Below are 24,359 nucleotides of genomic sequence, written 5' to 3'. Positions count from 1 at the left end.
AAAAAAAAAAAGAAAGTTACAAAATTGTACGTAACTAATTGTTTTATTTTTCTAGCAAATTCCAAGTGCCATTGCAGGCACACTCAGTCCCCAAGGGATCGTGGTGCCAGCATCAGCATTGCAGCAGGGAAATGTAACTATGGCAACAGTAGCAGGTATGACACACAAAAAACAACTGGCACCTTGCTCTTCATCTTGGTTTCCTTTATGGCTGTTGCAAAAACTACACAAATACTCAAAAAAGTGTGTTTTAATACCTGAAAAGTTGTTGTAGTACAGTCAAGTGCTTTACTGGTTTATGAATGTTTGTTTCATTTATATGTTTTCCAAAGATGTCTGTGGGAGTGGCAGTTACATATATAATATTAAGAGATCTTAATGTGCAACACTACGTTTGTTAAATTTTCATAGACTGTGGTGTTTGACTTTTTTTTTTTTTTTTTGCCTTTAAAAAGAATTCTATTTGACAAAAACATGTATTACCTAAACCATTGCACTTGTTGGTTGCCTCATGCTCCTTGGAGTTTGGAACCACACCTACAAGTCTGTAAAATGCTTGACGTCCTTTTTATATGGAAATTACATTTGAGATGAAGTGTTTAGTCTTGCCTCTCAGCAAGGTTTTAAATTAAACCCAGCTGCCCTAAGAATTGGCCACACTGAGGTGTGATTTTGGTGTTGTCACCCTTGTTGGTTGAAGACTTAGTTAAAACAACATGAAGAACTGTTTTATAGTCTGATAATCACGGCATTTTCCTTTGAAAATAGATTTAGAATGCCTAAAATACAGGGAAATAGAATCAAATTTTGTACAGTTTTTTTGTGAATGGATGAAGATTTCAGTGTGGCAAAGAGCACATCTTGCACGCTGACTAGAAAAGAGTAATTGATATATTATTAAAAGTCTTGTGTGGTGTGCAGTGCTGATGTGTTTAAAGAGAATAATACTTGAAGGGAATTTTCTTCCCCATAATCTGTGTTTCTGTTTTGCTTCCAGGGGGGACAGTGTATCAGCCAGTCACTGTGGTCACTCCACAAGGACAAGTGGTGACACAGGCACTGTCACCTGGGACTATTCGGATCCAGAACTCTCAGGTTTGTTCCATGAGCTCCACAGAATGTTGTTCTGGCTGGAAATACATCTCAGTGGGTTTAGGAGTTTTGATTTAAATTTGACACACTGGCAGAAGGAGCTCTGTGTACACACAGAGTAATTAATTGTAAATTGGTGCAGCTACTGCTGAGGGAAGTACAGGTTGTAGGATATGTCATAAGGTCCCCCTTGCCACAATAGCTCTTCAGAGTTCCTACCTTTTAATTGTGTTCCTTTACTGATGCCAGAAGAGTTATAGCTACATGAAATCAATTAAAAAAAAAAAACCCCTTAAAAAAAAACAAAAAAACAAAACACCAAACTAAAATTTAAAAAAAATACCTCTAAACCCAATTAACAACAACAAAAAAACCCAAACAACACAAAAAAAAACCCCAAAAAAACCCAAACACCAATGCAAACCAAAAACCCTTCTGAATTAAATGATTATAACTTTTCTAATCATTGAGCTTTGTTTATGGCCGGATAGATAGATTTGAGGTATTGCATTAAGGTGCCACACTGTTATTGTGGGAAATTTGACTTTTTATTACAATGGCAACCAATAGAACTGTGAAACTATGTATTTCAGAGTTTATCTATTCTGAGAAGCATTTTTCTATAAAACCTTCAAAATATTTAGTTGAGACTTTGGGAGCTCCTCAATTTTGTCTCCTTATACCCTAAAATATAAGGGACAGCACTCTTTTCTGGGAGACCCTTAAGAGTTGGATCTGAAGAGTTCAAAGAAACAACTGAAGAAAAAGAAACATGAAAACTAGACCATCTTCTGGTGCAGAAAACCTTGCTAGTTTTCTCTGGAAGTGGTAAACCAAATCTTCCTGGAATCTGGATTTAATTAGAAATGTGAATGAGGAGCTCCCATCTCCACAGCATAAAATCTGTTGGTAATCACTGACTCACTGGTTTCTTTTCCCCCTTATTCTGGCCTTCCAACCAAAAAAGTGTGCACAGAGTGTTCTTTGAATTGGCAGGAGCATATCTGTACTCAGCCATGTCCCCCACTGGAACACAGACAGCTCTGTCCTCACACACCTCTCAGAAAGAAATGTGTAAAATTACTCTCCTGGACTGAAGGGGTTTGGAAAAATTGGGGTTTTTTTACCTTTTATGAAAAAAAAATAAAATACTGAGAGGAAATAATGCCTCTGGCCTATAAGTAAAAAAGGACTTGACCTTCTGTATACATCTGTCACTACTCTTGATGTTAGCTGGAGTCTCCAAACCCAGCTATGCAAAGGTCACTAATTGAAAATCCTTCTCCAGTGTCTTCTTTTTCAGTGTTTCAGAATGCTGTGGAGGTAGGGGAAAGCACTGTAGAAAAGCTGATGAAAGTTCATTATAAAGCCTCCTTATGCAAGCAGGTTATTTAGAATGTTAGACATTACTTTAGAAATTAAAATGTGCTCCAGATACATATTTGTAGTAATTTGATAGCCTAAACCTTGTTTAAAACTAATTTCCTACGTATTGATTGGCTTAAGAAATTGCTCCAATTTGTCTGGAAAACCTGATTTAGAATTATTTTGGTTACAACTGTCTGAAATAGAATCTTATATGACAGCACATAAATTGTGCTGTTTCTTTCTATTTCTGCATAAGCATTTAAGAATGTATTCCCAAACATTCAGATAACCAACGTGCAAATGATTTGATGAAACCATAGGAAGTGAAAAGCAAAAAGAAAGAAATAGGAATATTTATGAAGCAGTATGAATGTTGTAAAGTGAATTATAGGTTCTGCTGTATGGATCTTAATGCTCTATGAGAACTTAATGCATTTATTTAGCAGGACCTTTAGCATCTCTTTTTGAAACTGCAACATAATAATTAATTTTTATCCTTCATTTAAGTCTTAAATCAGTAATATTTTACAGCTTCCATAGTTGTTTATGTTTGCACACAGTGAGTATATTCAAGATATTCAAGCCTAATTTCCTTTCATTCCTGCTATAAATGAGTTGTTCATTTATTGATACAGAACTGCCATTACTATGTTAACTGCCTTATTTCTCCTAAAATTAAATATGCAGCTCCAGTTGCAATTAAACCAAGATCTAGGCATCTTGCATCAAGATGATGGCTCATCAAAAAATAAGAGAGGAGTTCTTCCCAAGCACGCTACAAATGTGATGAGATCTTGGCTTTTTCAGCACATAGGGGTAAGGACTGAGCATGGTCAGTTTTTGATGTAGCTCTTTCATGTGGTCTCTTACAATTTCTTTTCATAAATGAGGTGAATTTATTCTGTTGTCAGTTATGGAATCTCAGTTCAACTTTCCCTGGAGTCATTTGGAGTAGTTCCATAGGTCTAATGTTGGTTGACTTTTATTAATATTTTAATAAATATGTTAGATTTGTACTGCAGAGTCTCAATAAATGTTGTTACAAGGAGCCTTTCTTCCTTTCACTGTGTTGAGAACTTAATGCTCTCTACACCCTGGTTCATGGCACAAGGAAAAGTAATTCCACCTGTATTTTGCAGTGAGAAAAGTCTCAAATTTTCTGTCTTTATCTTCTTTCCAATCCTTCTGATGTGTACCAAGCATGTCACTCTCTGCTTGTGCTTTCAAATGTCTTCCCTTTGCATGAGTACTTTGAAAGGATAAATGGCTCCCAAGCTATTTCAATGTTGAGTTGATTGATATTTTGCCTTTTACAACTGGTTTGCAGCAGAGAACTGATCCAGGGAAGCTGTGTGTGCACTTCTTGTGTTACGTGCCCTGTCCTCATCTGCTTAGAGCAGCTTTATTTAACTCAGTGCTCCTTTATTTAACTGAGTGCTCCTCACTTCTCTCATATGACACTGCCCTGGCCAGCAGAACTAATCAGAGCTGCTCACATGCTGTGCTGCCCAGGGATCATGCTCTTTAATAAAGACTGTCAGCCATGAGAAGCTTTTTCTTCTGAATTACACAGCAGCAGCTTCATGGTGCCACAGACACTCTCAAGGTTTTGTGCACTAAAGCACTCTTTGTTGAATTATTTTCATCTGTAAAAGTTTGTGATGTTTCTAAGGTTTGTGTTTTAATGAGTCAGGTGGCCTTAATCCACCCTCTTTAATCAGATGTAAGAAAGGAGTTCTTATTTTTGATGAAGAGATGGAAAACAAGCTTATGCCTTTTTTGTTTGCTTTTCTGGCCTCTGTAGCATCCATATCCAACAGAGGATGAGAAGAAGCAGATTGCAGCACAAACAAATCTGACACTACTCCAGGTTAACAATTGGTAAGAGCAAAGCCCTTAACTTAATATCTGTCCTTGTCCCCACATGCTCACAGCTCAGAAATAGTGAGGAGGATAATTGGACATCTGGAGTTGAACTTAAATATTCTACATATGGTACAAAGCATGTATAGAAATACAAGAGCTATGCACTGGCACACAAGCATGTTATTTTTATAAGGTATAATAATACTCATGCCATTTAAATTATATAAGGACTCCAGAAAACATTGCAGGAGTAGGAATTGGGTTCTGTTCCAGTGCTGAGAGAGATGGAAGTACTCTGATCTGTCTTCTGCAAGTGAAGAAGTTGAAGTCTAAAGGCATTTAGTGGCCTGGTGGCTGCAGATGTTTAAAAAGTTACTGTTAACAGATTCTGTTCCTGTATCAAAGGATGCTCTCCTGAGCAGTGATGTCTGAATGGAGAGGCAGTTCCTCAGCTACACCAGTTCATGGTTCAGCAGGTTTTGTCATGTCTTATCTTTCCTGGAGGTGTAAGATAAGACACCTGCCCTGCAGAAGAGAGGAGGGAAGGTGCTGACACGTGTCCTACCCCCCTTGTGGCATCAGTTCCTAAAATTGCTGCAGCAAAGTCCCACTGGGATCTGCCTCAGATTTCAAAGATGACACTGGCTGTGAGGCTGTGGAGGGGTCCAGGGGGGAAATAGCCAAGATAGTGACAGAGCACTGGTTCCAAAAGTGGAACAGGGTGACTGTGTCTGTGTGACATGTGGCCTGGAGCTCTGTGCTGGGATCTGACTGCTGTCTTTGCAGAGCATTCTGTTACAACTTAGGAACCTGCCAGCTGCACCTGATTTCCTCCCATTGCAGGTAAATTTGGGACCTGGATGTATTTTGTGGTATTTAGGGATGATGTCTTCTGTCACAACTCCCTGCCATAGCTCACTATGTTGAAGTTGATTCAGTTTCAGTATTTTCTTGTTCACTAGCAGAAAGTGGAAGGGCAGCAATTAGCATGCTAAAGTAAGCAAGTGAAAATCAGAGAACTAAAAGGAACCAGGACAGATGTGACAAATGTGTTTGCTGTCATCCCCTGGATCAGGAGCCAGCCCTTGGAAAGCCAGGGAGCCTGTAAAATAAGTAATGCAGAAGCTTAAGGGAGTAAATGAAACCAGACCAAACAAAGCAGGTTAGGCAGGGGCTAGACTTTAGGTGAACCCTAATGAGAGGAGTATCAGCTTTCTGAGCTGGGCTGTCAGCAGGTTTTCTGGTGCTTAGTTTTTAATAAGATCCTGAAGTGTACATCTGTTGTGCTGTCTGGAGAATTTTTCCTTCTGAGGTGGGGGAAAAATGCTGTTAGCTGCAAAATGATAGAAGTGCTTTCTTAGCTAGTTTGCCAAAATTGAAGGATGCTGGTGTTCTAGGAGTAGTTCTACACTTTAAAAAGAATGTGAAGCCCAGCTGATAGAAGATTTCATGTTCCTAATTTTTTTTCCTGCTGCATACTTTGTGAATGTGAGAGAGAGAGATGGAATTTACAGCCAACTGGTCCTAAGTTCACTTTGCCCTCAATTGTATTTAGGTTTATCAATGCTAGAAGGCGAATTCTTCAGCCAATGCTGGATTCCAGTTGTTCTGAAACTCCAAAAACAAAGAAGAAAACAGCCCAGAACCGACCAGTCCAGAGGTTCTGGCCTGACTCCATTGCCTCAGGAGTTGCTCAGCAGCAATCGAACGAGCTCACGATGTCAGATGGTGAGGAGAGCTGCCTGAACATGGATCATAAAGTTAATTCCTCTCTGACAGGGAAAGGGAGGGTTTGATGACTGTGGTGGGAAGGAAACTTCTGGATATTTCAGTATAGACGTGGTTTTAATCTGGGAAAGTATAAAAGAAAAGTGTCACTTTTTCCTCTCTTTAACACTTTTCTGTTGTTTAAGCAAGGGTGTTGTATTGGAATTCATGTTGAGAAACTTGCTTTTGTTTCCAAAGTTATGAAATGACAGAATAAAAGATGTAAAACTGAGATGTACAGCTGAGTTCTCTCTGTGTGCACGTCAGGAGTGTCCTGTTGGCTGAGCAGCACTGGGCTGCAGCTTCAGCTTCATGGCTGAGCAGCTGCAGTTCCACATCTGCCTCACGTGCTTCCAGCTGAACAATGAGAGGCAGGAAGATGCCATAGAGCCTCCACAGACTCTGACTGAAGTAACTTCCTCGGTGTCAGATCAAACAAAAAGATTTCATTTAAGAAAGATAAACAACTGCTGTAATGCCAGGATCATCCTTTCTGTCCTGCTGCTTGGTGCTTTATTCTTTCCAGTTCGTAACAAATTTTCCTTCAGCCTCTGCTGGATCTGACAACAGCTTTATCCATTGAAGTTACCTTGAATCTGATCACTCCCCTTTTTCTGCAAGGAATTAAGCTGGAACACTTTGCAGAAATGGCCTTGTGGTGACTTGATTGGAGAATTGCTGTAGTGGGTGTCCATAAAACAAATTTAAGATTCACAACACAAAGTTTAACATTCCTGACCAACCTAATTCTGGCATTTCCTGACATTTAAGTGTGTGACAACCTATATATCTTCTATTTTAATGTAGTTCCTTAAATTTCTGTGGTGGGCAACTGTTGATGAGAAACTAATGATTAGAAGCTGTTGATTAGAGAAAAGCTCCGTTACACATAAGCAGCAGGCCAGAACGGTGCTGAAGTGCTGTGGTTGTGCTCCTGCAGGTGCTGTCGTGACCATCACAGCCCCAGTGAACATGAATGTAGACAGTCTGCAGTCCTTGTCCTCGGATGGTGCCACCCTGGCTGTGCAGCAGGTGATGATGGCAGGGCAGAGCGAGGACGAGTCCGTGGACAGCGGTGAGGACGACGGCGGAGACCTCTCGACAGCGAACATCAGTGGGCTGGTCCTGGATAACAGCGACTCTCTGCAGTAGGAAGCCAGAGAGCCTGGAGAAAAAACACTTAGGAAAAAGAATGGACTGACTGACTGACTTTTTATAGTTTGCACAGCAAACATTTTACACAAGTTTTATTTCTAATATGTTTTATATGTAGATATAGAAGGGTGCACTTTTTTGTATTTCATAGTAAGCTTAAAGAGTGTTTTTGCAGGTGCAGCAACTTCTTTCAAATGTGTTTTGGTTTGTTTTTTTTTTCTTTGGTTTGTTTTTTTTTTCTTTGTTTATTTTCCTTTCCTTATTTCAGAAAATTATATCTAGTAATATAAAGAACCACGTAAGCACCCCTTTGTTCTCTGGATTGGAAGTGCTGCAGTTTCTGATGAATTATGCAGTTTCAATTAGTGCTGTTATTTAACACAGCTTTTGATGGGCAGGTGATGTAAATTTAAAGCATGTGACACTAGTGCGTGAAACTTGATTATTGAGTTAGATTCATATATTTGAAAGATGCTTCTGCACCTTAAAAACTGCTAGTCTGAGGTGGACAGCAACACACATAAAAAGGAACTGTTGATGTGTGATTCAGTAGAGAATGTATGGCAATTTAAATAAGTTTAGTTTCTCTCATAGTCCGTGAGCCTGTTTATCATTTGCTATAAAAACTCCTATTTTTACCTTGCTGGGGTTATTGGATAAAAAAAAAAAAATATTTTTATAAATTCACTAAAAATTGGGATGACAACTGTATTAAGCAGGAGTAAAAAAAAAATAATTTCCAGAGGGGAAAAATAAATGTTTAGTATTCCTATTTGGAAGGTCTGAAAATTGACCCAATTTAATAAACAAGCCTACAGTAGCATTCTATGATTCTCAGCTATCCCACAGTGATATACTATATTTGATAATAGCATAAGAAGGGCCCACTGTTTGATGGGATTTTGATATTGTCAAACATTGATTTATATTATGTGTAAACTAATATTCAAATTGCATAACTCTGTATCTAGACTTGTATCTGAAAATATTTGCTAAATGAGTATTCAGGTAAGTAAGTTCAAATACCCACAAGTTTTCCAATTATTAGAGAAATTTAACAGTTTATAGTTTGTACAACTGAATCTAAAAAAATGAAAAGTTGCCTACTATACAGTCATGAATTCTGCTATTTTATTGCATTTGAAATATTTTCCCCTAATACAAAAAGAAAAATATAACATGGATTTATATAAAATTTCTTCAGATCTGAAGTTTACTACCAGAATATACAGCAGGCTTTGTTAGAGTAGGAAATCCTTGTGTGTCATTTAAAAAACAAAGAGCTGGAGATAAAAACAGCTGGGTTTTGGTTTGGTTTTGTTTTGGGATTTTTTTTTTTTTTTGTTGTTGTGGTAACAGTTAATTTCTTTCATTTTCCCAAAGTTTGAAGTCTGTGATTGTCTATTCATGAACACTTGCTTTTGGAACTTTGTATTTCCCTTTGTTGAGTACAAATAAGAGACTCAAGAGCCTCATGCTACGATCAACACCCTCTTTTGTCCCTGTCCATTTGTCACAGTGTTGGCTTAGATCAAAGCCAGAATTTCCTTCTGATTCTGACCAAACCTGGGTGTGTTTCTAACATGACAGGGAGAAAGGTGATCACCTTTAGAACCTTCAGACACTGTATTTGAACAAAGCCCTTTGGCAGATGCAAATATTTAATTGAATACTTAATTTCTGCTTCTCAGAGCACTCAGGCACATGCTGAGGTCCCCTTGATTTCAGGAGGATGAAGGAATGTGCTGCTGGACATGCTGAAGTGGCTGGAAGCTGGCCATGGCAGATTGTCTTCCAAGGCAAGGTTGAGTTGGTAGGAAGAAAAGCTTCAGGAAGAAATATCAGTGGCATTGCCATACACACATGGAGAATAACAGGACTTTTTGGTGACTAGGAGTTATTTTTTTATAAATGGTTTTTACTCAGCACAAGAGGTGTTTCTGCTCTGGCTCTCACTGAGTCCTGGCTGAGGATCTTCCTCAGTTCTGGTGCTGTCATGATCTGCTCCACTGGACTGGTGATTTCTAAAGAATTTGTTTTCTTCTGACTTCTCTGCTTTGCCACTAATGTGCCACGTTTGTTAAACAGCACAGTAAATGAATTATGGAAGATGAATTAGGAAGGCTTTGACATAGCATGGCTGTCTCAAAGGCTGCTGTCAAATCCAGTTTGACTTTCAAAGACAAACCATGTACAAATCCTGCTCCTTTGGAAGCATTCAGCCTAATGCCCCTACAAAAAATAGCTTAGATTACTGGAACTCAGTTTCTGTATTTTTGTTCTTAATTGCTTTTAACTCCAAGAGTGCTTCATTACCCCCACCACTTCCATTAAATAACAGGTTATGTTTGTTGGGTTGCTTGGGGTTTTTATTGGAAACAACCAGGCCTCAGGGTTTGCAAACTTCTGAATGTTTCATTTTCAGAAAAAAAAGCCATTTTCTAGGGTTTATTTTATTTTATTTTATTTGACTCCCCCCACCTTACATGCAGCAGAAGTTCTGTTCTTCCAAAACATGACCTTGTCTTCAGCTACTTTATCAATTCCTGGAGACTGAAGTTGACAGAGTTTACTGTGAAAGGGGAATATGGAATAGTTTCACTGTCAGATTAGGAACATTAAAAAAATATAGGGACTTGAATTCTTAAAACTGAAAAAGCTTCACCAGTGTAAAAGTAGTGCTTAACATGTGAAACTCAAATATTTTCTTTCAGTTCAGTGAGAATTCTGTAGTGGGTGTGAATTGCAGGGAAGTGCTTGTTCTTTTCATTATTTAAAAGAAGAAAAAACAAGTAGAGTAGTTTGGGGGTGGGTTTTTTTTGTTTTTTTGTGGGGTTTTTTTTGTTGTGTTTTTTTTTGGTTTTGGGGGGTTTGTTTGGTTGGTTGGTGTTTTTTTGTTTCTGTTTTGGGGGTGGTTTTTTTTTGTTTTTTGTGGGGTTTTTTTTTGTTGTGTTTTTTTTTTTTGTTTTTGGGGGATTTGTTTGGTTGGTTGGTGGTTTTTTGTTTTTGTTAGTTTTTTGTTGGGTTTTTTTTTGGTTCTTTTTAAGTTTTTTGGGTTTTTTTGTGGGTTTTTTTTTTGCGATGTAGGAAAGACTGCTGGTTTCAGCAAAGCTTCACCATTCAGGAAAGGCACATGTTTACATTAGTTAAAAAGTCTTTACAGGGGACCTGACTTAGAGTCTGTGTATAATTCCCCCTGCCCCCAATTAAAGTCATATTCATATGCAATAGAACCAATTTGGTTTTTGAATCAATGTGATTCTTCTGCAAACACAATTATTGAAACTTCTAATTTATTTTTTTTTTCAATCTAACCCAAAACAGGGTTCTCAGTTGAATTTCTTCAATATTCCTTTGTGGGTCAAGGCAATTTTCTGGTGTTTTTTGTTTTTTTTTTTTGTTTTTTTTTTAACTTTGGAAGCATTTCAGCTCAGCAAATCAATTCCAAAAGGATCAGGATAAGTTTCTGAATGACTGTTACAAAGAAATAATCACGTCGGAAAATACTCAGCATCAGCTCTGGCTCTGCAGAAGGTTTTCTCCATCTGGATTTTGTGTCTCAGTGGAGTCCTGCTGACCTCAGGGAAGCTCCACACGGATCCATGTCAGGCTGCATTTGCCTTCTCCTGGTACCTGCTCTCTGTCAGGAATCTTTTGGAGATCCAGCTCTACCTTGCCTGCACACCTGGATCTTCTTCCAGTGGAAACCTGGGTGTGGATGAAGGGCTTGGCAGGGCAGGATTTCATGGCAGACCGGGGTGCAACAAATAAATTTATTTTGATGTTCAAGATGCAGCCAGGAGCCAGACCTGAGCGAGGAATTGCAGTTCCCAGTTCCTGTGCTTCCAGAGTAGCTTTACGTTGATGGATGTTGTTTAGGAATGGGAGCACACGTGGCTCAAACCCCAGCTCCTGGCCTGAGGTTGGCTCTGTGGGTCAGGGCACAGCTCTGATCCTCACGTGGGCCATTCCCTGGGGAGCTGGACTCATTGTGGGTCCCTTCCACCTCAGAGTGTTCTGTGAAATAATCCATGGATTTGTTTCTGGAAGAAACACAAGTCCACCTTCCTGACTAGGAACTTGGCAGCCCATGGGATAAAACAAAGCCTTTCCAAGGGATGATAGTTGCACTTAAACAAACAAAAATCTGGAACACCCTGGTGTTTTGAAAAACTGGAACACATGCATTTCATTGTAATTAAAGTTGATTTAACATTTTATTTTCTGAAGCTGAGTCATCTTGGGAGGAAAAAAATGAATAAGTATTTGTCTATGCAAGACACAAATGTCAAAAATGTGTGAATTACCCATTTTTAGGTACTGTATTGTTATTGTCTTTCTGACTTCTGTTCCTTTGAGTAGTCTCTTCAACCTTTCAGCCTTACATTTGGCTTGGAGTTGAACAGGCAACATGTAGTTTTGAAATCCTGTTGGAAATGTAACTAACCTTCATTCCCTCATGAAAATCTCGCATGTTAAACAACTAAGTGAAATGTTTTGGTTTCCTGATAATAAATTCAAACTCTCAGCACCTCCTGAACACAGCAGATCCGTGACCATGTGGCTGTGGTGTGCAAACCACCCCACCAGCAGCTGGGTGCCCTTTGCTCCTCACTCTGCAGCAGAGCTGAGGACAAAAGCAGCTTCATTTTGCCAAACTCAAGCTCAGAGTGGATTCCTTCCCCCCCTCCCCTGCCCTTGGCATGCTCAACTCCTTCAAAGACCTTCTGGGTTGTTTAATTTTCTAGTCCTGCAGTGACCTGATGGTCCAGTGCAAAGTGCAGCGAAATTGGCGCTGATGTGCTTTTTGGTGATTGCCCAAATCAGGTAATTTGTTCATTCCCGTCACCTGGAAATACAAAATCCGTTCCTTTTCTGTGACTTAGTTCTTTAGGACCTGCTGAGTGATCACAGTTGGTTTTGCCAGAGAAAAGCAAGGTGTGAGAAGGCAGGGAAATGCCTTTCCAGCCTTGCAGACACCCAAAAAGACTCTTGGTTGGTGTTAATAGAACCCAGTGTTTCAGGGGGTGACAGAAGCCCCCATAACCTGCCCAAGGATTAGCAGCACTGGCTCTGCACAATCGACAATCTTTCAAATGTGAACCCTGCAACTTTTCTTTCTTTGGTTGTTAAGGGATTTTGAAGCAACTGATCTATCAAGGGATGAAATTAAAAATGAGAATATGCTTCATGGATGATTTATTTTTACACTGCTGCTCTGTGAACAGAAAAAGCACATTTTGGAAGCAAAGCATTTACATTGCTTTAACAGTATTGTTTGGCTGAAAGACAAATACGTTTTCAGGAAATCTTGAGCATAGTTTCAAACTATTTAACCAGTTCTTGGCCAGGGAAAGTCCTTGGCCCTTGTATTTGTTTGGGGTTTCTTGTTTATGCAAATGAAGAAATGTTTACTAGTTCTTACCAGTGTGGGGATTTTTATTACACTTTTGTAATGCAGGAGCAGCTTGGATGAAAGAAAGAATTAGCAGGTAAATAGACCACAATGTTTGTGACTTTGGGTGGGGTTTTCTTTTTGTTGTTGTTTCAAAATTATTAATTAAAATGGCATGGACATCAAACTTCAAGAAATGGTTCCAAGCGTATATGGTAGTGACTTATTTGAAAACACAAATCCCATGTGTTCACTTGTTTAGCCAGATTGTGACACATTTCTAAAATGACCATGTTCTACCAAATCAGAAATCTTGAGGAAATGAGCAGCTCCTTTATTACAAGATTCTTCTCAACTGAGAATCTCAAACTCATTTCACATCCAGCGAGTCCTGCTCAGCAGAGATTCAACCAGACGTGGGTACTCTTGGATTTACTTCTGCTGAGTGCTGGAGCATTATTTATTCCTGCTGTCTCTTCCCCAGCATCTGGCATGGTGACACCCACGAGTGCCTCCAGAAGGGAAGAGAGCAGATTTTGGATGATGTTTTGTGGTTAGAGGGTTAATCTGTGGATAGACAAGTGGTTTGTGTTCTAGACAAAGAAGTATTTATCATTTCCTTGTCTGGCATTAGAAGGGTGTCTGAGAGTAGTGCCAATAACTCCTGGTGATATAACTGGAAATAATTTTAACTCCACTGCTGCCAGGGAGCAATTTTTTCCTTCATCTGAAATGAATAAACAACCTAACATACAAAAAAATCCCCCACCTGTAAAGTTACAAAGGGGAACGGGTTCAGACTGACAGGGAGTAGGGTTAGATTAGATACTAGAAAAGATTCTTCCCTGTGAGGGTGGGCAGGCCCTGGCACAGGTGCCCAGAGCAGCTGTGGAGCCCCTGGATCCCTGGCAGTGCCCAAGACCAGGCTGGATGGAGCTCTGAGGAGCCTGGGACGGTGGAAGGTGTCCCTGCCACGGCAGGGAAGTTGGAATTGGATTATCTTTAAGGTCCATTCCAACCCAAACCATTCTGTGATTATATTGTTATATCAACTAAAATAGGTCCCATACTGAGTATTTTTAGTTGGATGGTTTCAAATTCCCCTGAGAGATAAATCCCCTCTTCAAGAAGCCATTACAGGAATCAGAAGTAAATAGTTGTAAATAACTGGTGAGCTGGTTTGTTTTTGTGGAGCATCAGTTTACAAAGTCCTTTAGTCTGCAGCTTAGGGCTGTTCCTAAATAACTCTCTTTGTAAAACCAGAGTAATATCCTCAAAGCTAAAACAAGGGAAAATAAACTACACACAGTGTGAAATGAGGATTCTGCAAAATCAACCCAACAACATAGCTGGGACACGTTAGGTATTTATTTATTTATCCATATATAAATTAATGCAAGTTCAGAGTGTGTGTGAGGTATGTGGGATTACATCTGTCACGTATTTAAAACACAAAATTAAAAACCACCATTAAAAACCACCTCCTAAAATCTGAAAGCAATGTGACCTGTGCAGGTGAAGTTTGGTTTCTCTCCCTGATGCAACTGAGCTGTGATCTAGGGCTTGTGAAGTAGTCAGGGAAAATCTGTGGGTATTTACCTTCTCTGTTGGATTTTGGTGTCACCAAGGAAGAGCAAAGAGGAGCTGAGGCCCTTGGACCTACTCCTGAAAATTAATTTTCATTAACTTGATCCTGAATCCTAAATACGAACTGATGCATACACTAAATGTGACTGTAGTGATAAAAATTAATTTAGATAATTTTTTGCTATGATCCAAGAATTTTTCAAGTTAGATTTTTAGAAGTCTTGAAGAAATATGCAGATCATAGCTGGGGACAGGGTGGGCATGGGGCAGAGCTGGCACTCAGTCTCAGAGGATTTTTCCAGCCTCAATGGTTCTGTGGTTAAGTAACCAGTGCCTGACTTTTCATCTTGAGGGTTGTGTGTGTCCCTCCTCCTGCAACATCTCACTGTGAGCTACAAACTATGGACACTTCCCTTAATTTAACATTCATCAAATTCTGTTTCCTCACGTTTCTGCACAGCTCAGTTCATGGCCCTCTTTGGTCTTTAAGGTTTAGACTCCTTGCTCTCAGCAGAGACTGGCACACAGAAGAGACAAGGGGACTTATTGATATGTGCAATTATAATAATTACAAATTCAATTACTGTGCAGATACTGATTTTTCTAAGATACTTAGAATATATATGGTTCCATGGACAGGATGCCAGTTAAGGCCAGGAAGGAGAGAGAATATTTCTGTTGTCTTTTTTCTTTAAATACACAAAAGGACTATTTTGCACAGCTGATTCTGATTAAGTTTCTTAACTCAATCCTGTAGCTGGTTTGAGACCTGAAAGCTCTTGAAAATTTTATGCATCATCATCAAATGAATCTCAGAATGGAAAAATGCCAAAGGTTTTGAGGAACTGGGTTGGCATTTGTTAGGTAATGCCTGTGCTGCTCTCCCAGCTTTCCAGATGCTGCCTGCAAACGATGTTCCTGACTCACTTGTACACACAGGGACACTTTCAGCAGCTCCAGAAACAATAATTTTCCTCTAAGATCCTCCATTCTGCTTCCAAACAAGGTCCATTCCAACCTTATACTTTTTCTGGTTTGTTTTTTTTTTTTTGTTTGTTTGTTTGTTTGTTTTTGTTTTGTTTTTTTTTTTGTTTTTTTCTCCTTCCTTTCTTTGGAAACTGGAAACAATTAATCTTTGATTACATACCCTGGACTTTTTTTTTTTTTTTTTGGTTGGTTTTTTTTTTTTTTTTCTTTCTTTCTCCTTCCTTTCTTTGGAAACTAGAAACAATTAATCTTTGATTATATACCCTGGACTTTTTTTTGTGTGTCTCTAGAACTTCTGAACTGTGAATAGCCATGAATAATGACTCTGCAAATCACTCCAGGATTCAAAGCCAGCTGCTGGAAAAAGCCCAACAGCCTTGGAGAACTGAGCTGTGGGTGCTGCTATGGATGCAGTATCGGAATTATTAAAAAAAAAAAAAAAAAAAAAAAAAAAAAAAAGCTGGTTTTAGTGTAGATGCACGATGTTGAAGCTAAATCATAGAATCAATTAAATTGTAAAGACCTCCAAGACCATGGAGCTCAACCTTTCACCAATCCCCACTTTGACCCCAGCCCAGAGCACTCCCTATTAAATCACAAAAACCCAAATACACTTGTGTGTGTCTCCCATCCTCATGCCATTTGCTGTTAATAAATGCACTGCACCTTTGGTCTGTCAGGGCAGCTTAAAATTTCTTATAATGAACACATTCAAAAGTGTCAAATGTTACCTCTCTCCCTTGCCCCAAATTTCAAAGAGAAATTATTTCTAGGGGGATGTGCTCAGTCCCTTACCAACGGGGAGTGACTATGTTCTAATTTAATCAGGGGGTCCTCCAGGAAACCTCTGTTCCCATCCTGATCAGAAATCACCAGTGCAGAACCTGCCATGGATCAAGATTTCTGATCACTTAAGAGCATAGTAACTAGGAGAAAAACCAAAGGGCCAGCAGCCAGCCCCCCACTCCTGGGCTCTGCAAATGGAGTCTGGGGTGCTAAAGCTGTTTGGTGAACCACACCTGAGGAATTCACTTCTGGCAGGCTGCTGGAAAAGGTAGAAGGACTTGGGCAAACACTTCAATTTCTTGTCATAGTTGGGCTTTCATTCATTGATATTTTAATGTTTTACAGCCCCATGAGGCAGGAACCGAGAGGGCTCATAAAAGGACTGAGGGCTCAAGCATGGGTCTACTTAAATCAATCATTTTATTATTAACACCATGAAGAAAGGCCCAGTCCCTTCCACAACTAACTAAACATCAGTAATCATCCCTTACAAAGAAACCCCAAAACCTGATTGCTCCATGTGCAAAATGAGCTCTTTTTAGGAGCTGCAAATTTCAGCTTTGGCTTCAGCTCTCAGGGCTCACTTAGGGATGCACAGGAGTTTGTGTGTTGCTTTGCTCTTGAGAAACATTTACAGTCCTTCCCTGCAAACACCTGCCTGGCTGTGATGCAAAGTGGCAGTGACCGTGTGAAGGAGTAGCCACAAAACTGCATCCCTGCCCAGACTGGGGAAAATCTGACCTGGAAAAATACAAATAACACCAGCAATAGGGTGTCCAAATTGCAGAGAAGCACATGGGTGATTAATACTGGAGAATCCAGGAGAACACCCATTCAAACAAAGCATGCCAAACCCCAGGACGTTCAATTTAAGTGAATAAATTCTGACAACTGATCGTGGCGAGTTTTCCATTTTCTCCCTGTGCTGCTCATGGTAAAAGTAAAATAATGCAGCTACTGCTTTCCATGTGATGAAATGCAGAGATCCTGGAGACAGCAGGTATTTCACATCAGAGGTGGGGACAGAGCAGAGAAGCTCTGCAGCACCTCCAAGGAGCAGCTTGCAGAGGAGCCGACAGGGACCTTTTTTGCAGAGATATTTGGACAATAACTCTTTCATTGTTCCCGTGCTGAGGCTGGCTGCAGCAGGCAATCCCAATATTATGCAGGGGCTGCCCATCTGTCGGTCATTCCCCGCTGCTCCAAGGTTATCAGTCACACAAAGCAAGGAGCCCCGAGACAGATAAGATGTGTGACAAAGGATAAGCAACCCCAGCAGCCCACCACCCTCCCTAGGCAGTGAGGAGCCTTTCCAAATCCCTCATGACTCCCCCTGGATAATCCCTGTGCTTGCAAAACCCATCGCTGCCCTTGCAAACTCCTCCTGATCTCCTTAAATTCTTGGCAGACACAAAAGGGAGCCAACCCCATGGACTCAAACACCCTCAGCTTGCGAGAGCATACAGGATGTGGGTTCCTTCAGCAATTTGTAAATACCTGCACAGCAGGTGAGTAGAAAACTGTCATGGGAAGAATTTCTTGTGCTGCTGGCAAACACGGTGGCATGGGATGTCTGGTGTCTGTCTGGAAGGTGAACAATGAGCTTTAACCTCACTAAAAACTAAGATTTTTACACTGAATGGGGAAGAGCAGAAGGTGCTGTCAGGTCAATTCCCCCTTCCCTGAACCAGAAGCATGGAGCAGCTGTCCTGTGAGGTAAGGCTGAGACAATTGGGATTGCTCAGCCCAGAGAAGGTGGTGACCTCCTTGTGGCCTTCTAGTATCTGAAGAGACCTACAAAAAACATGGAGAGAGAGAATTTCCAAGGGTCTGGCATGACAGGACAAGGGGGAATGGCTTCAAACTGAAAGAAGGGAAATTTAGATTAGATACAGGGGGAAAAAATCTTCACTATGAGGGTGGGGAACTGGCACAGGTTGCCCAGAGAAGCTGTGGCTGCTCCACGCCTGGAAGTGCCCAAGGCCAGGCTGGATGGAGCTCTGAGAACCTGGGACAATGAAAGGGGAGTTGGAACTAGATAATCCTTAAGGTCCCTTCCCCAGTGGATGGAGACTCCTGCTGCATCCCAAAAACCAAATTCACCTGCTTCCTCCAACCCCTTCCTCACCCTCCACTTGAATCCCATCTGCTCACTGGTTTTTGGGTTTGTTTTTGTTTTTTGAAAAAATAATCTGGGGGACCCATTTAATGTGTCCAGGTGCACCTGGAGCCAAGGTGGTTGGAGAGAGCCTTGTGAGGCCCAAGTACCACTAGACAATACAAGAAGAAAGTAAATGTGTCCTTATCAGTAAAAGTTCAAAAGTTCATTGGTAACAATGCTTTTATTCAATCCTTAAACAATTAACATGTGTTAATAACAGCCTGATGAAGCTGTGGGGTTTATATATAGATATATATAGATATAGATGTGTGTGTGTGTATTTATATATGTCAAAGCATTCGGAAGATGCAGTATTCTGTATCCTGTGTCTGTAGCCAGAGGACACAGTCACTGAGACACATTTTGGGGCATTCCTGCAGGACTGGGACTGACAGTGGGGTCAGCCCTGGGTAGGATCCAGGTGGCTGTGAAGGACAGAGCCTTGAGTGCCACCATCCCCATGTGAGCCAAGGCTTTGCTCCAGAGGGTGGGGACAGGAGGGGCTTTGCCTCCTGAGAACACAGAGCTGTGCTAACCCACCAACTCCTCAAAAGACTGGAGAGAAGTTGTCAGCCAGCCTTCTGATCTTGGTCCCACTGCTTGGAACCCGATGGAATTACAGGAATAAAAAGCCTGGCTCCTGGGAGAAAGTTCATCCAGCGAGTTTAATATAAACAGCCTATATAAACACAAACACACACAAAAGCAGAATCACCTTCCAAATAAATAAATAGCTGTGTTTGCTCCAGTTACATGCTAGCAGCAGTCAGTTTGTACCTGTGGCACAAACCTCACAAGCAAGCAAGCTCACCCCCTGCAGACACTTTGCCCTGGCCCACCAATGATGGAGAACGTGGCATCCCCCCTCTCCAGAGGGGAGCAACCCCCAAGTCCTCAGGGACCCTCTGAAGCTGTTCAAAGGGTACAGAAAGGAGACAGAGGAGTCCTTTTACTTTATTTGAATAAAGGGAGAGGCCATGGGGCATTCCCCTGGCGTCTCTCACTTTCTTGGGGGATGCAGCCTCCCTTTTTATCCCAATTTCCCGGCCACATTTCCCTTCTCTCTTTCCCCATTGGCTGAGGTACTTGAGAGGCACAGACTTCCCAAAACACCTGATACCAGAGATTCCCCTCTAATGCATAACCCTCCCTTTTAATTTTTAATTCTTATGGAACTTAGGGCTTCCCCCCCATTGTTCTTTCACCTTTCAACATCCAATTTCATTTATCAGCCCACCTAAAGCTTATTAGTAAAAGCAAAATATCTTTTTCCGTTCAGGAATCCAAACAAGTGGAATCCTTCCCGTTCTTTATCTCTCAGTGCTAGTTTTACCCACCCGAAGACCCACAGCTTGTAAAGACAGAATCCATCATTCCTCTCAAAGCCTCTCAGGGGGATGCCCCGAAGCCCAGGACCCTTTTCGGCAGCCGGAGAGGAGCCAGCAGCCAGCAGAGCATCACTGCTCGGCGCCCGGCTCTCCGCACTCCATCTCCCCTCCCAGGGCCGGGCAGCGGCACAGGCGGGCCCCGCGCCGGGCGGCGCTGCCCGCGGGCACTGCCATGCCCTCCTGGTCGTAGCAGACACACTGGGGACAGCCGTCGGCCACCGGGCTGCCCAGGGCTCGGCAGGCGGGCGGGGGCGGCGGGCAGAGCGGGGCGCAGGCGATGGCCCCGCCGGGCCCGCAGCGGCACAGCGTGCGGGCGAAGTCGATGTGGAAGGAGCGGCCGGCGGGGACGCGGCCGCCGGCGAAGCCTTGCATCTCGCAGTCGCTCTCCAGGTAGGGCGGGCAGGCGCAGGAAAGGGGGCACGGGGGACAGCAGGAGGAGGCCGAGGGGGTGGCTGTCCCCTGCGGGTCACCCTCGGGGCACGGCGGGCAGGAGCGGGGGTCGCAGCTGGGTTTGGGGGATGCGCTGCGGAGCAGGAGGCAGGCGAGCCACAGGCGGAGGGCGCCGGGGAGGGCCATGATTCTGGGGGGAAAAAAGGGGGAAATGGGAGCAGGCGTCATGAACGTGGTTTCTGCGGGGCTGTTGGGGTCCGCTCCGGCTTGCTACGGACCCCTGCCCACACGATAATTCAGAGATGAAGGGAAAAGATTGAGAAGCGCTCGTCTCCACGTGGGAAACGTTCTCCTTTATTCCAAGAGACACACCAGGTGGGCAAACCCATGGGAGAAAGAGAATGTTCCCTGGCGACAGGGAGCTTTTATACCCTGGGGATGGGGACAGAGAGAGAGGTCCACAGCCAAAGGGACACCAGTGAGGGGTGTGAGGGGAGGGGTAACCCAGGGGAGAGACCACCAGGGGGTACTGGGGTGGGTGAGGGAAAGGCCATGAGATGGGGGAAAGGGCTAACAAACCCCGTGATAGAACATAAGCTATACAGTGCAATGGAAAAACTACTCTGTGCAAATTCCCAATCACCCAGTGCAAAGCAACGACTAATTAATCTGTTTAGTGCAACGCAACAGTGTCACACGCAGGGTGTGTCACACGCAGGGTGTGTCACACGCAGGGTGTGTCACACTGAAGGTCCCAGCTCTGGGCTGGCCCCTCTGTGGTTTAAAGCCAAGGGGATGCAGCCCCATCTCCCTGAGGAGCCCGTGGCTGAGGCTGGCTCACCCACAGCTGCCTGGTGCCTGTGGGGATTCTCTGTTCAGCCAAAGAAAGAACAGAGAGAATCTACCCCAGGCCGAGCCTGGGAATCTCAGAGGAAAGAATTAAAACAATTATTATCTCTCTTTCTGTAACTATTGTTTACAGTTCTGGTTCTTCACAGTGTGCTACTCACAGGCACCAACAGTGTGAGGTGTTTCTACTTTGAGGCCAATCAAGTCTCACCTTAGTGAGTCACATTATAGAAGACCTGCTACTTTCATTAAAGTTCGCCTTCTGATCCGCCTGAAGACCAGAGCCTTTCTTTCTGTCCCTGACTCAACAGCATCAGGTGCCAGAGGAGTTTGTTCTAAACAGAATCTCGTCCCCAAAAGCCCATCCTGGCTCGAGCAGAGTGCCCTCCATCCCCAGGGGTTCAGGCAGGTGGGCCCTGCTGAGCAAAGCCCACACTGCAGCACTCACTGACCTTGCCATGGCTGCCCTGACCAGCAAACGGGACTTGTTCACTCTCATGTTGGTGCTAATAATTTACATTTAAATGCCTAATTAATTGTTCCTGGAAGGCATGCAGGCCTGGACAGGAGAAGGGGTTGAAGAAGCGCTGTCTGCTTTGGTGGCTTGTCCTGTGGTTACTCCAGGCTGCTCCAGCTCCCAGCCTGTCCTGCTGTGCCACTCACTGTCTGCCTTTTCCAGCCACCTCACTCCTTCAGAGGAAGCCAGGGGGGTCACTCCCTCTCTATTTCAACTGGAAAAACCTTTTTTGCTTAAGGAAGATGTTTCCAATGTTGGGCATTCCTGTGGGACTCACCTCTTTGTCTTCTCCATTTCTTTGGCCAGCCTGTTTTCAGAGAGTCAGTCCTGGCATGAAATTCCCTCCCTGTGCCTGCTCCCTCCTCCTTCTCCTATCACACCTAGGATGCACAGCACCTGGCAGCCCATGCTGAATCCTATTCCTGTTTTTTTTTTTTGTTTTTTTTTTTTTTTTTGTTTTTGTTTGTTTGTTTGTTTTTTCCCCAGCTTTGCAAGACCCAGTGTTTCCTTTAAGTGCATTTTTTTATCCCTTCCCTCTGTCTCAGTGCCCTTATGTCCTGGTGTATTAAATACACCTTCCTCGTTCCTGCACTGGGTCCTTCCAGCTCTGGTCACTTCTCCCATTGCCACATTTGATTACTTTTATATCATCACCCTTTGATAACCCAAATTTCCTACTCTTGTATGCAACTACTCATAGTTATTTCTTAACATCTCCTTAAACAAAAACATTTTCAAGTTGCGTAACCATAAAGAAAAAGCTTGAAAGCACAGACCCTGTGCGTTATCAATTTGAAAAAAAAAAAAAAAATACTTTGAAGCTTTTCTGGTTTTAAAACCAGCTTTTGCTAGTTTAAGTTACTTAGACCTGCTTTGTCTTTGCTGGAGTTGTTCTGCCCCTTCCTTTCATTCACACATTTTAATCTAGTGGTTGTTTTACTGCCGTTCCCAGAGGACTGGCACAGAACCCAGACATGCTCCCCATGGAAAAGCTGCTGCTGGAAAGGAATTTCCTTCCCCAAGCCAACTCCTGGCTGCCCCAGCTTCAGCCACCCCACACAGACAGAGCAGCACACCTCCACCAAACATCAACAGATCAAAGGTTTCTCACACCCCAACCTCACCAATCCCATCCATTGCCAAAACACCTGACCCCACCCAGCAGTGAAACTGGGCACCTTCAACAGAGCCAATTTCCAGCAAAACCACGCCACGGGAGCAGCACCACCATCCTCCCGCTATTCCCTGGGGAAATGTTCATCCTCCCCCGCCCTTCTGGGATGCCTGTGGCTCCCGGGTTACCTGCAGGGCGGGCCGGGCTCCGGGATGCGCTGCGATTCCCTGGGAAGCGGCTCCGCTCCTGCCCCGCTCCTCTATTTATGTGGCTGCACGGTGCAACCCTGCCGGGGCCAAAGGGGAGGCGGGGAAGCCTCCAAGGTGCTGGGCAGGGCCAGCGAGATGCTTATCTGGCTCCTGGTGTTGGTTCTGTCTGAGCTCAGGCTAATCCGGCGTGTCCAGCTCTGTCCTGGCTCCCCACGCCCCTCTGGGCAAACTCCACCAGGGTTTCTGCAGCATCAGCAGCCCCCTGTGCTTCACAGACTGCTGGGGACAGGGACACCGGGCTCCACAGGGAGAGCAAAACGAGTTAAAAGCTCTAGGGAGGCAGCACAGCTGAAATGCAGCCAGCTCTGGGTGAGGCACCCCAAAAATGCAGGAGCCAGCGGTGGGCATGGACCTTCTCAGGGCACACACCTTCTTTCCTCCTGTGCCACGGGCTTGACATGCAGCCTTTAAAGCCTTTAGGGTTTGTTTTCCTCTGGATTGAGCTGCAGGGAGCCAAGGCTGTGGATCTCAGCAGAGAAGGGGATCTCAGCAGAGAATTTCATGTGCCCTGACCAGCACGGGCAGCCTGAGTTTCTTTCCCCCTGGGCCATTTGGTCCCTGCTGTGGAAATGCACTGATGTACCCGTGAGCTCGCTGGAAATGTGCCCCCCAGCCTTGCAGAGCAGAGGGATGCAGAGCACAGGCATCTCGGGGCAGATGGGGCTGGAAAGCAGTGAGGGTTTGGGAGCACACACCCGCTCACCCTTTGGAGCAGGAGGTGCTGGGAGAAGAGCACGGGGGGACCTGCAGGCTGAGGGAGCACTGGAGCTGGACACTGCACTCAGGACAGAGGTCTGGGATGCTGCCTGACCTCCACCCACCTCCTGCTTCCCTCTCGTGGCTCCTGAAGCCTGGAAACCCCATCCCTCTGGTCAGAATCCCCATGCCCCACAGCGCTCAAGAGCACCGAGCTGTGCCAAGCTGGGCAGCTGCCTCTCACTGGAGACATAAATACTGACAGGGTCTCAAGGTTAGGGGAAGGAAAAGGAACTCCAAGGACTGTTTATCCAGAGGGGGTCATCACTGTCAGAGGACAGGCCCAGGGATGTGTGGAGAGGGGACAGAGGGTGGTGGGAGGGACACTCGGACACGCTGCTCCTGCCCCGATGCTGCACTGGGCACGTGTTTATAGGTCCTGCAGGGATTTCTGCAGACAACTCAAATGAAAACTCCTCCCTTGCCTCCTGAGGCCTTTTCCATGCCCGAGACACAGTGGGCAGGATGGCACAGCCAGTCCCTCTCACTCCTAACCCAGCACTCCGGGGTGGTGCTGGGACACGCTCAGGGTCACAGCCTGGCAAGAGCAGCCCCAGGGACAGGGGAAGGGGGTCCCAGGAGTGCCTTGGTGAGCCTGGCTCCAGCCCAGGTGGAGCAATCCTGGAATATCTGGAGCTCACACCCACCTTTATTAGCTCCCACACTCATTGTTTACACAGAGAAGAAGTTGTAAATATTCGAGGTTAATACTCAGCGGTTCCTTCACCTTGGCTGGAGTGCATCTGCCTGTCCTGGAGCCTGTCTGCAGCTGGCAGCACTGCCCTGCAGCCCTGCAGCTGCTGCTGCTGGAAGCACTGGGCTTTGGGTTAATCCATAAAAGCCAGGCTGGTCCAGATTCAGACTCAGTTCTGGGCTTCTTGGAGTTACAGGGCACTTTCAGACTTACTCATG

At 43.7% G+C, this 24,359-nt stretch overlaps 1 protein-coding gene across 7 annotated transcripts in view; it reads left to right on the top strand.

Moving 5' to 3' along the window:
- The window catches only part of PKNOX1 (PBX/knotted 1 homeobox 1), a 36,656-nt gene extending 28,110 nt beyond the window's left edge, over nt 1–8,546 (top strand). For 6 of the 7 annotated variants that reach the window (XM_041399775.1, XM_041399770.1, XM_041399774.1 and 3 more), the window contains 6 exons: nt 56–155; nt 998–1,095; nt 3,148–3,276; nt 4,265–4,341; nt 5,882–6,054; nt 7,034–8,546. In XM_041399775.1, coding sequence (XP_041255709.1) covers nt 56–155; nt 998–1,095; nt 3,148–3,276; nt 4,265–4,341; nt 5,882–6,054; nt 7,034–7,245 — 789 coding nt within the window. In that variant the 3' untranslated portion in view covers nt 7,246–8,546. The remainder of the gene's footprint in view (nt 1–55; nt 156–997; nt 1,096–3,147; nt 3,277–4,264; nt 4,342–5,881; nt 6,055–7,033) is intronic. The other variant, XM_041399773.1, reaches the window with a different exon arrangement.
- The last annotated feature ends 15,813 nt before the right edge of the window (nt 8,547–24,359 follow it).

The sequence above is a fragment of the Onychostruthus taczanowskii genome, unplaced genomic scaffold, assembly GCF_017590055.1.
Source record: "Onychostruthus taczanowskii isolate IOZ18803 unplaced genomic scaffold, ASM1759005v1 scaffold17, whole genome shotgun sequence".
In the NCBI taxonomy this organism is placed as follows: Eukaryota; Metazoa; Chordata; class Aves; order Passeriformes; family Passeridae; genus Onychostruthus; species Onychostruthus taczanowskii.
Note: the sequence above shows the minus strand (reverse complement) of the source record. Positions and strands in the feature narration are given on the sequence as shown.